The following is a 12,121-nucleotide window of genomic DNA, read 5'->3' as shown; positions in this document are numbered from 1 at the left end:
TAAAGATAATCACACTGATGTACCATAGTTATTGGTATCCTAAGGAATATGGACTAACCAACTGCCCCCAATCTCTTCTCATATAATGTTATCATTTATAACGGTTATAAAGCATTTCATTACAGGGATTTACCAACATTTATTTAACCATTCCCCTATTGTTGGACCTATGGGCTGTCTCTAATATTCTACAATTGCAATAATTTTATAACAACCTTCTTTTGCTAATTTTTTTTTCTTTCGCTTTACTTCCATAGGCTAGAATCTTAGATATTCTATTGCTTGGATAAGATATAAAACAACTTAAGATTGCTGATACATATTTTAAGATCAATTTGCTCAAGCTTTGGGCAAATTTACAGCTTTACTTGAAGTGTTAAATTTAGTAGTCTGAATGTATTTTAACTTTTGCCCCTGAGTGCCTTACAGGTTCTGCTAAGCCTCTGATAAATATTACTTTGTGAAAGACTACTCTTTAAAAAAAACAAAGACACCTTACTCTCAATAAAAGAAATTTATTAAGCTTGACTAAATATTTAGAAAGCATGTTGTGTTGAGTGAAACTTTGTACGTAATAAACAGAGTAATAGAAGGTCATATGGGATGACTAGTCTGTAATTGTCTCAAAGAATGCATACAATGAAACAAGTTCTTTTGGTTACTTCCTCAAACAGCCAACACAATGGGGAAAGTGAAGAATTGGCCCATGAACACTATGAATAGGGAACCAGAAAGCCTAACGCATAAACTTGGAGAAATGACAGCAATAGAAAACAAAACCAACAAAGGAGAACACCTTCCAGAACAATCTGAGATGCATGAAAGGCAAACATTCACTAGAGTTAGAGCTTTACTAAGTGTGTACAAAGATAAGTGGCGTATTTGATCTTAGCCATGATAAACAAGCAATTCTTTGAGATTATGTTGGTACTGCTTGCCTCTTCCACTATTTTCTCCCTAGAACTGAAACTAGTTCTCTTCCAACAAAGAAGAGTGAACAGAGAGAGTTTAAAACTCTTGAATAGATTGCAACCCTCAGCAATTCATCAGTGTCTATCACACAGGAGAAACTTCCTGCTTCCCCAGAAGTCTGTGAATCCACACCAGTACCAGAAAAGGCACACACTGGCCATTCTTCATGAGATGCTTCAGCAGATCTTCAACCTCTTCAGGGCCAATATTCCTCTGGATGCTTGGGAGGAAAGCCACATGGAGACGTTCCTCATCGAACTTCATCAACAGCTGGAATACCTAGAAGCGCTCATGGGACTGGAAGCAGAGCAGAAATGTGGCCCACTGGGTAATGAGAACCTTAGGCTACAGGTTAAAATGTACTTCCGAAGGATCCGTGATTACCTGGAAAACCAGGAATACAGCAGCTGTGCCAGGACCATTGTCCAAGTAGAAATCAACCGGTGTCTGTTCTTTGTGTTCCAACTCACAGGAAAGCTGAGCACACAAGGAATGGACCCTTGAACCATGTGGAGCAGGAGCCAACCGCAGGCGTTAAAATGATAGGGTAGGTGGGAGGACTTCTCCAGACATTTTTATTTCTTTTTGTCATAAAATGGTTATATTGTTTTGGTGTTGTGTGTATGTGTATGTGTATATATATATTTGTGCTTTAAGATTATACATATTGACTACAATTGTTTTCATTTCATAATTTCACTTTATATTTTCTATCCAACTCAAATCTTTGTGAGTTAAAATAGATTCATTAATATTTCATAGCTTGTTCTTCAAATGAGTATATTTTCATAAAATTGGCCGAGTAGATAGAATGAAATATATGTCTCCATTGTAATAATATTTTTCTTTACAAAGAACATCCATTCCAATGATTTCTTTATTTGCCAGAAATTGGTAGAAATGATAGGAATAATTTGCATTGCAAGATTTGAAAATATCATTACACACTGAATATTTATTACACAATAGAAATATGGCCAAAGGATATGAATGAGCAGTTTGCAGAGGAAAAAGAAAATACATGAAAAGAGTTTCAACCTCACTCATAATAATAAAAAATACAAATTAAAAGTGAATAACATGCCATTTATAACCTATCAGGTGAAATCCCAAAGTCTGACATAAAAACACTCTTGTAGAGACTTTGGGGAGGGATGGTCTTATAATTTGTCACAGCATTAGAAATTGGTACAATCACTGTAGAGGCAATCTGGTGATATCTATCAAAATTACAGTTGTGATAGTCTTTGATCCATCAATTCTACGTCTGGAAATGTATCCTATAAAAATGCCTGCACATGTGTGAAATGACTTACAAACAATATAATTCATTGCAGCATTACGCTATCCAAAGACAGGAAACCACCTAAATTCTTCTAATTAGAGACATTTGAGGTGTATTCACACAAAGGAATACTATTCAGCTGGAGAAAAGAATGAGGGTTCTCTTCCCGTAAAGTAAACAATAAAGTAAAAGAGTAAACAGATAGGCAAGGTGCAGAACAGTGTGTATAAAATGCTATATTTGAGATTACAGTGTAAAATAAGTTTTATATTTGATCCTGTTTGTGAATAAACAGAGAACATATAAGAAATAAATTTAAATGATTTCTTGTATTTGGGGTGAAAGAGAAGAGACTAAATGAGAAAGACAGGGTCAGAGAGGTTTTATAGTAAATTTTTATATTTTAATTTTTAATCATGTGAATGTTACAAATTAAGATAATAAATCAAAATGTATCTAACAGGGGGCTGGCCCAGTGGCGCAGCAGTTAAGTTCGCACATTCCGCTTTGGCAGCCCAGGGTTCGCTAGTTCGGATCCCGGGTGCGGACATGGTACCACTTGGCAAGCCATGCTGTGGTAGGTGTCCCACATATAAAGTAGAGGAAGATGGGCACGGATGTTAGCTCAGGGCCAGTCTTCCTCAGCAAAAAGAGGAGGATTGGTGGCAGATATTAGCTCAGGGCTAATCTTCCTCCAAAAAAAAGTATCTAACAAATCGTAGTTATCAGAAATGTGCATGAAGGAGTCTTTCTGGTAAAAGGAAGTGCTAGGTGAGGGTTAGAAGAAACAGGACTGAGCCAGCCTACCCTTGGTTGGGTGGCTGGGAAGAGGAGGGCTAGACAGAAGAATGCCCATGCCAAGGGAGGGGGTTCCTGTTTCTGGGAGATGCTGGTGATGAAGAAATCCGGCTCTTCCAGCTGGGAGCTCCCAGAAATCATCATGAAACAAACGTGGGGCCAGAGAAACTGAAGCTCACTGAGACTTGATGACTTTCCCATAGTCACAGTGACTTTTGCCCAGTGTAAGAAGCAGAGCCATGATCCCAAAAATCTGGGGCTACTTCTACTTTATGTCATGTTCTGCTTCAGATTCGTTGGATAACTTGAGATAAAAGTTATCACTGAATGTAAAAGCTTGCTGAGAAACAAAACGTATTGCATTTCAGTTTAATTGGTTAAGTGTGTTAACTATCAGCTGAATGCTGCCAGATTTCACTTGAAAAGGACGAGGAGGAACTGAATAGGATCCTGAGAGTGAGGCAAGGTCCGCTGCAATAGTAGAAGGGGCAGCGGAGCAGAGGCCGGCCAGTCAGGAGGAAGCCTGTCAACTTCACAGTTCAGCTCAGGAGTTGGCCTACTTAACTTTAAGTTCACATAGAGGTTGCGAAGTGGAGAGAGGAAAAATATTTACCCCACACAACTGCAAATACAGGTCATTTGCTTCTCACGGTCTCTAGAATTTTTGTTGTTTTCTTTAAACCAGGGACTTTTCAAAACCAAAGCCTTCATTTAACACATCATTCAATTCTCAAATTAATCTGGCAAGATAGTTCATTATTCTCTTCTTTTCTCAGGCGAGGAGAACAAGGTTTTAAAGGTGAAGTAACTTGCTCAGAGCAGCACAGCAAGCAAGCCACAGAGCCAGCAAGCGCCAGAGCAACGATTCCCTCCCAAGTCTGCCTGACTCGAAGCCTACACAGGTGTTCTAGACGCCACAAACCTGAACAACATTGTGCAACACTACCGCGAAATAATAATGGTAACGTTAGTGATAAAAATTTGCTCCTGGCTTTCCTTATTTCAAGTTCACATATTCTCTGCAGTTTTGAATTAAAGAAAGGACATTTTCTACCCATGGACATTTCTTTACTAAGAACTGAGAACAGTATGAGGAGCTGCCAGTGGAAACTTAGAACAGAAATAATATTCATATTTAGAAGCTAAAAACCAATACTTTACATGCTAACGTTTCCCCATTTAGCTTTAAGTTGACATCCTGCTTATATGACTGTTTTAACTGCGTATCACAAGATAAAAATTGCTTGCTTCTAAATATATGCCCTCTTAAAACTTTAAAACCAGAGTTCTAAACTTGGAGATATTGAGGAAGAGAAACACTTTAAAAGGCTAGACATCCTGCTAGTAGTGGGCTCAGAGTAAAGATAAGTTCGTTTGTCCTTGCTGGCTGGGTCATCTGAGTTATCCTTCTGACAACTACACGCACTGAGCTACGTAGGTTATTAAATCAAAAACAGGTTACGAAATAACAAGTGTAGCATCACTGTATTTTCTACAAATAAAATATGCATGAAAAATGTCTTAAAAGAAATGCACTAAAATGTTCACAGTAGTACCATCTGGATGATAGAATTTCCATTCTCTTACACCTTTTGGATTAAATATTTCTCCCATGAATATGGATTCATTTTATAACCAGGAAAAAATTAAATAATTTTATTTCTGAAATTTAAAAAAAGAACAACAAACATGGCCCCTTGTGGATTTGACTTGGGATGCTTATCATCTGTAGTAAATTAAGCCTCACCTCCAGCATGCATCAGAATCCTCTAGAGGGCTTGTTAAAACACAGATCACATGGCTTCACCCCCAATGTTTCTGATCCAATAGGTCTGCAGTGGGGCCTGAGTATTTGCATTTCTAACAGTTCCTAGATGATGCTGATGCTGCTGGTCATGTGACTACACATTATAAACCACACCCCATTTCTTGATAACCTTAGTAGACTTAACAGATGAAGCCATGGTCTCCCTGACGTTAATGGTCTCATATTCTCATATTTTCCCATGATAGCTGGAGAGAACTAAGTACGTTAAATGGGAGAGAGTTGGTAAGGATAGTTTTTTTCTATCGCTGCCTTTTCACAGCAACAGATTCGATGGTCTCTTTCCTTCTTAAAGAAGCTGTGTGTAGAGACCACAACACCCCAGTGCACCCCGTGACAATAACTGCCTTTTAAGGAAAATGGTCCAAACCAAGTTTCTTTCTGAAAGGGTTTCTGGTCCTCGTGCCAGTGGTTGAATGAAATCAAAACTACAACTGTATCAATAACTGATTGGACAAAGAATATGTTGTGGACACAGAGGAGACACACCTCTAAAAAATAGAGGATTCTAAGGTGAAAGATGGAAAACTGATCCAGTAATCTCTATTGACAAGTATAGGTGTTTGGTAAATAAAGAGATTTTAGGGTCATTCTTGGAATTGCTGAAATGAGTCATTGAGCCCGTTTTCCCCCTTCCTGGGGTCTGCCTGTATCCAGTGACTGGGTGGTGTGGAAATGTAAAGACTCAGACTTCTCACTCCACCTCTGAAGGGTCATGCCAGCTTCAGAGGCCTCCCTGTAATTGACCAAGGCCACTTTGTGACTGCCTTGCAGCTCAGCTTTCCCTCTGCTCAATCCTCTTGCCTTCTCTTCCCGTAAGTGTTGATCCCATAACACTCCCTAATAAACTTCTTACATGCTAATTTTTGTCTCAGAGTCTGCTTTCTTGGCACCTGACTTCCAATAGCAGATTTTCCATTAATAGCCTTAGAAAAACCCAAACTCACACGCTATTTCCTTAGCCAGGTACATATTCTCTTCCTAATGTGTGTTAATATCTCTCTCTTGCTATTCGTGACTCACTAAAAAATGTTCCCTTCACAAAAAGCCCTTATGTCTAATTTGTCTGAATCTATTTGCTCCTCCAGAACACAACTCTTGTCATGTCATAAAACACATTGTACACAAGTAACAGATTACTTCTCTTTCTTCCAACTAGGGTATGGCCTACTTCATGGTAGGGAACATTCTTCAGCACACAACAGGGGCAATCTAAGTATTGGATGAATAAAGAAATTAAAAATGCAGCATTAGGGGCTGGCCCCGGTGGCACAGCAGTTAAGTTCATGCATTCGCTTCGGTGGCCTAGGGTTCGCCTATTCAGATCCCTGGGCAGACCTACACACCGCTTATCAAGCCGTGCTGTGGCAGCCAACCCACATATAAAGTAGAGGAAAATGGGGACAAATGTTAGCTCAGGGCTAATCTTCCTCAAAAAAAAAAAATCCAGCATTAAAAGAAAGAAGGGCTATATCATTACCATATTGTCATGGTCACTTCTACATGTAGACGAGGAAGTCTCGTTTAGATATGTCTACTAAGAGGTTAAGTTCCTATTTTTGTTTTTCAGTTTATTCTTCCCGGATGGACCATTTGGAAAAGCTACATCTTGGAGTAAAACTCAAAGCATCTATCTTTCTTTGATGAAAGGGTGGTTTTTATCCCTGTATGGGCGCAATAAAATAAGGATGTGTAGGGCAGAAGTCCAAGTGGGAGCCTCTCTTCTGGTTGTTCTGGTCATCTCAGAAAATCCTTTCCTGAGCCCACTCTTTATGGGCCTTTGGTTCCTCTCAGCCTGATGATGGTTAGTCATGCTTTCAACTGCCAAGTTATGTAGAAACCCCTGGCACCAACTTGGGTGGTTCCAATAGGATCTATTTTTGGTTCAGTTTATTAAAAACAATATATTGGAAAGATTATGAAAATGATACATGCAAATAGTCTAAATGGCTCGATTTTATAATTCTACAAACTGTAACACTCTTCCTACTGTTTTATTCAAAAGACCGCTTATCGTGTTATTGTCCAAAATGGGTGGCCACTGGATTGGTTTATCTACTAGATTTTAGTAAAGATTGATGGCGGTTTTCCTCATTCCTTTGGATTGTATGCTTGAAACATTATGGGTTTGGAGAAGATAGCCAGCATGTAGTGAGTGTTTAGAGGTAAGTAGCCAGAGTCACATTGCAAGTTTGCAAAGAAGAAATCATAACACAGAAACAGTCCATGGATTTACTTTCAGTGCAAGAAGAATCCCAGCTTCTTTGAATTGTGGAAACCTGTTCAACCAAGGTTTCGTCACTGAAGGTGGAGATGTGTACTTCTTGGGACAGTGGAGTGAGGTTTGAGTAGACCAAAGAGTAGGGCTCCCTTGACCCATAAATCATGTAATTTTTTCTACATAAGAAAGCTAAGTGCACATTGTTTTAGTGAAATTTATTCCAAGTTAAGTTTCAATATATACCTTATACTAAATAAGGCAGCGATCCCTGGGGGAGAAATTTAATTATTCCAAATAACAGAAATTCATTTCTGTTCATGTCAGATGAAGAAGGTGGTTATCAATCTGATAAAAATGGAGTTAATTTGAGAGCCTTAAGAATTGAATTGTTATCTGGTGTATTATTCAGTAGCGCAGACGTTTTTTTAGTAGCAGCTCCTAATCTATTCTCACTTCTTATGAGGGAGGGGTAAGTGGAGGAGAAAGAGGCTGGGTGGAACTAAAAGGAAGTAAGGATATTCCCAGAGCAAATTATGGGATTATAGGAAAAATACCTTAAAGGACCCATTTGTGTCTAGTAGCGGAGGAGGGGAAAGAGGACACATTCTTTGCTGGCGGGATAGGGTTCAGGAGCTCAAATAAATAAAGTAACAAAAATATCCCCCAAATGCCTCTGGTTAAGTGTATTTCTACTATGGGTTGAAATTAGAAGGGCCAGGAGAGGAATTTGGACAGTTCAGAGTTTCAGTTGTAGCACTCTACATGGAAATTTTCTCAAAGATGTAAGTTCAAGAGTCCTGTGGAAAAAGAGTGTTAGAGATTTCACCAGCAGGTTTATGCTATAAGTTCTAGGCACAAAGTTCCTTAGGGAACTTGGGTCCATATCTGAGGTCTTGGACATCAAAAACTACGTATGACGTTATACATACATGGGGCAGAGAGTAAATTTCCAGAAGAAAGATTTCTTCTCTAAAGCATCTCTCTCAGATTGTTATGTACTGTCTTGTGCAACGAATGCCAGACATATTAAAAATAAAAATAAATAAAAAGATCTAAAAAAACAAAAAAAGCAAGCTCATAGATACAGAGAACAGATTGGTGGTTGCCAGAAGTGAAGCGTGGGGGTAGGAGAAATGGGTGGAGGGGGTCAAAAGGTAAAAAGAAAAAAATAATAAATATGAAAAAATTAAATGAAAGCAAACAAAAACTACCAGTTGTTCTTCTCTTTCACAGCATTCAGGAACATGGTTGTAAGGGTTGGGCCAAGGGTGATCCTGGTGTTATACCACATGGCTTTATCAAAGCTGACCTTCTGCTCCCAAGCGGAGTTATTGTGATTAGACGAGGTTGTAGATATAACTCTCTTCTTCCTCAGGATGGGCTCTTCTTAGGATATTCCTTGTCATCATATGCAACTGGATCCCTGTGAGCCCCCTCTAAGATTCCCAACACAAGCTCACACTGGTATGAATCTAAGAGCAGTACCAGTTAGGCCCAAGCTAGGCATCTTCAGGACATAATAAAAAATAGAAAATATATTATATAAACATGTTTAGACAATTCAGATGATATCACATCCTGGATATACATCCAGTAAACTAAAACCCATACCTAATAAAAACATGTTTTGAAGAAATAGATATACCCCTAACTGGAGTCCTAACTCTGCTCCAGCCCTACTTGCTTGCTGAGCCGGGCTTGGACTCAGGGTTATAATCTGGTCAAGAAAGAGATCTCAAAGCTTCTGTACCAAATGAGAATCTTGCTTCTGTCATGCCTGGAGAATAGGAAAGACTTCAGATGCCCTCAGAGGCTGATGGAAGACAGCCAGCTGCTGAAAAAAGGCCAGGCCACTGTGTCCCTGAGCACACCAGCAGATTTTCAGCAGCACAGAGGGTCTTGTGCTAATTGGGATGATACCCAGATGGGGAAATTCGGCACTGGGCCTCAGCAGCAGGTGGACAGCTGGAGATGTATTAAGGGTGGGAGAGAGGGAAGAAGAGACCCCCCCCTCCTGAACAGTGAGGAACCAAGCCTGGAAATTAAGAGAATCTTCCAAGGAATAAGCCTCAATACAAAAGCAAAAGAATACAGTCTCTGGGAGGATGTCAGTGTGGAAATGAGGTGAGGCTTTCTTTTCATTAAAAAACTTGCTAAGGGGCCAGCCCCCTGGCCTAGTGGTTAAGTTCAGTGTGCTCTGCTTCAGTGGCCTGGGTTCAGTTCCTGGACGCAGACCTACACCACTTGTTGGCAGCCATGCTGTGGTGGCGACTCACACACAAAATAGAGGAAGATTGGCAACAGATGTTAGCTCAGGGCAAATCTTCCTCAGAAAAAAAAAGCGATGAAAATTTAAGGAAAATTAGAAGTAAAGAAGGATACTCAAGGTCTCTCCATGTAGGGGTGAATGTTGACTTTCTCTGCTACCCACACTTAATCATGAAGTACTACTGAAAATGGCATTCACAGGATCTGTTAAGAGTAGAGATCAAACCATAAATGGGGGCACAGGCCACGTCCTCTGAAGGGAATGGGACCAGGATCCTGCCTTCCAGAACAACTGCCAGAATCACCTTAAGCACCCTGAGCATCACCATTCAATGGCAGCTGTGAGTCAGAATCATCAGTAGACCTCCTATACCGTCCTTCCTCATCAGCTCCAGGTCCTCATTTTATTTGTTTATTTAAATATGTGATACAAGCTGTATACAAATTCATATGCATTGAAATATTAACAGGAGCAGAATAAAAAACGATGATTCTTTACAGCCTTTCCCTCTTAGGTATCCTCTAAGGAAGATTGTGCATCTCTGCTTGGTTTAGGACTCTTTTACCATGCTGCATTAGATGTATATAAAAAGTGTAGACAGTGATGCAGAAATGGAATGATCTCCAGAAAAATATAGAGCAATGTTTGTAATAGAAAGGAAGAAAACAATTAGGAGATGGATAGAAGAATGGACCTAGTGAAACAGTGGCAGGGATCAAAAAAGGGCAAACTCTCTGTGCATCAGAGATGGTTTGAAGAGCATTTCTGGGGATTTAGAAAGAGAGGGGTAAGGGGGAAATATTGTGAGGGGTTCTACCATGCAGGGCATGGAGGAATAGGGTGCAGGACGGGGTGAGCAGAATCCAGATGGAAAAGCCTGGGAAAGATGGATTCTAAAAACAATTTGAATTCTATTTTCATATGCCCTTGCAAAAGCATATTTTATGTAGGGACATATATAACTGTTTATTTAAAGAGAAAGATAACTTTAAAAATACGACTTTTTAAAGTGTATACTGGCACAAAAATATACAAATAAAATTGCTTTAAGATCCCTGGCATATACTTATGTATATATGAGAACCGATGATTGAGTAATGATTGTTTTTGAAACAAAGGGGAAAGGTTGACTGATTCAATAAATGTTGTTGGGAAAATAGGCTATCTGGGGGAAAAAATTAGATTCCAAATCTCCCACAATACATAAAATGAAATATGATGTATAAGGAATAAGAGGAAATAAGAGAGTGGGCTTTGAAGGCATATCACCTGGGTTTCAATACCGGCTTTGCCATACTTTATGGCCATGAGCGTGTTACTCTGTCTCTCTAGGTCTCAGGCCATCCAGCTGTTAAGTGAGGGTATTAAAAGTCACTAAATCACTGAACGGCTATGGTTATAAATATATGAAACAAAAACAAACCTATTAAATGTTAGAAAAATGTGTATGTAAAAAGTTTTAAAACCCTCAAATGGGAAAGCTATTCCTGAGTGATGTGAGACCCAAGCCCAGAAATGAAAACAACACATTATAATACATGAATTTTTAACAAGTCTGTCCAGTAAAGAACTATCAAGAAAATTCAAATACATAAGGAAATAATCTTAAACATATAACTGAGTATTAATATTTTCAATATAAAAGAGCTCAAAAAAGTTTAATAACCCAATAGCAATATGAGCAAGAATACAAAGTCAATTTACAAAAGCAGAAATAGCTACAAGTAGATAATGTACATATGCCTAATAATCAGCCTTCCTAGTGATCATGGATTTTTCATATAAGTGAAAAATCTGATAAACAACGAGATGACTTGGTGATAGTGGGGTAAGAGCACACACATATACACAGCTGAAGTGTAAAGTTTTCAAACACCAGTGGTTAATTTTGTAAAATCTACCAAAATTTTTAAACCACTGGACCCAGCAAATACAGTCCTAGGTAGTTACATTACGGAAATACTCTGTCCATATACCTGCCCAAATGTGTACACAAATTTACTTATTGCAGCTTTATTTATATAAAGGATAACTGTAGTTTAATTAGTGCACTGTTATAGAGGACGGGTTAAGTAAACAATGGTCCCTTCATATTACAGGATACTATGCAGCCATTAAATTCATTTAGGTAAAGAATGTTCACCTGCATCCGAGCTTGTCCGAAATACATTGAGTGTTGTTGAGTGAAAAAGCAAGTTAAGGAGTAAGAATGGTTACACTGGTGAAAACTGAAGTCTCACTATTCCTGAAGAGGAGGATTTGAGGAGATGGAGGGTAGAAATGAGATCTTTAAACTGCCTTTTAGTTTCTGGAAACTGGGTATCTTTACCTTTTTTTTTCTTCTTAGCTATGTGTTTAAAATGGACTCTTTTAAAAAATTGTGTCCAATATTTCTATTTTTCTGAAGGAAAAGGAGCTTGTCTTAGTGCAGTCTCTCTGTGGTGGGTACTGGAAGATGACTCCTCCTTTGTATCCTCAGAGACAGTGTGGAGGGACCACGACACTGGACGCTATTGAAAGCTGAAGGTGGAACCGACGGAATTTTGGATAACAATCTTATTTTCCTGCTAATACACAAATAAGAGAACTTTAGTGATTTCTCATTTAATGAATAAAAATACTGCTTTAACTCTAAGAATATAGTTCTGATTCCTGGATGCTGACTGACATCGTCTTTACTGTATGGTTTTTCATAATGGTTTATGGATGAATAAAGCCCATCCTGATTTTTCTCTTCAGCACTATTCTAGA

The 12,121-nt window shown here is 38.8% G+C and overlaps 1 protein-coding gene across 3 annotated transcripts; it reads left to right on the top strand.

Annotated features, from left to right (window-relative positions):
• Nucleotides 1-595: 595 nt before the first annotated feature.
• IFNE (interferon epsilon) lies at nt 596-8,059 on the top strand. Of its 3 annotated transcripts, XM_070495641.1 has the most exons (4): nt 1,174-1,300; nt 1,445-1,519; nt 3,832-4,016; nt 6,451-8,059. In XM_070495641.1, exons 1-4 carry the CDS (start codon nt 1,287-1,289, stop codon nt 6,522-6,524), a joined length of 348 nt encoding a protein of 115 aa, XP_070351742.1. In that variant the 5' UTR covers nt 1,174-1,286; the 3' UTR covers nt 6,525-8,059. The 3 variants fall into 3 exon arrangements, 2 of the variants coding, with proteins under 2 accessions (XP_014686768.1, XP_070351742.1); XR_001396476.3 differs by having other exon boundaries at nt 596-1,519; XM_014831282.3 differs by lacking the exon at nt 6,451-8,059 and having other exon boundaries at nt 596-1,519; nt 3,832-5,853.
• The last annotated feature ends 4,062 nt before the right edge of the window (nt 8,060-12,121 follow it).

This window comes from Equus asinus, chromosome 23, assembly GCF_041296235.1.
Source record: "Equus asinus isolate D_3611 breed Donkey chromosome 23, EquAss-T2T_v2, whole genome shotgun sequence".
Taxonomy (NCBI): domain Eukaryota; kingdom Metazoa; phylum Chordata; class Mammalia; order Perissodactyla; family Equidae; genus Equus; species Equus asinus.
Note: the sequence above shows the minus strand (reverse complement) of the source record. Positions and strands in the feature narration are given on the sequence as shown.

Coding starts and splice junctions, on each gene's coding strand:
- IFNE (XM_014831282.3), top strand. CDS start 895: ATGATAAACAAGCAATTCTTTGAGATTATGTTGGTACTGCTTGCCTCT.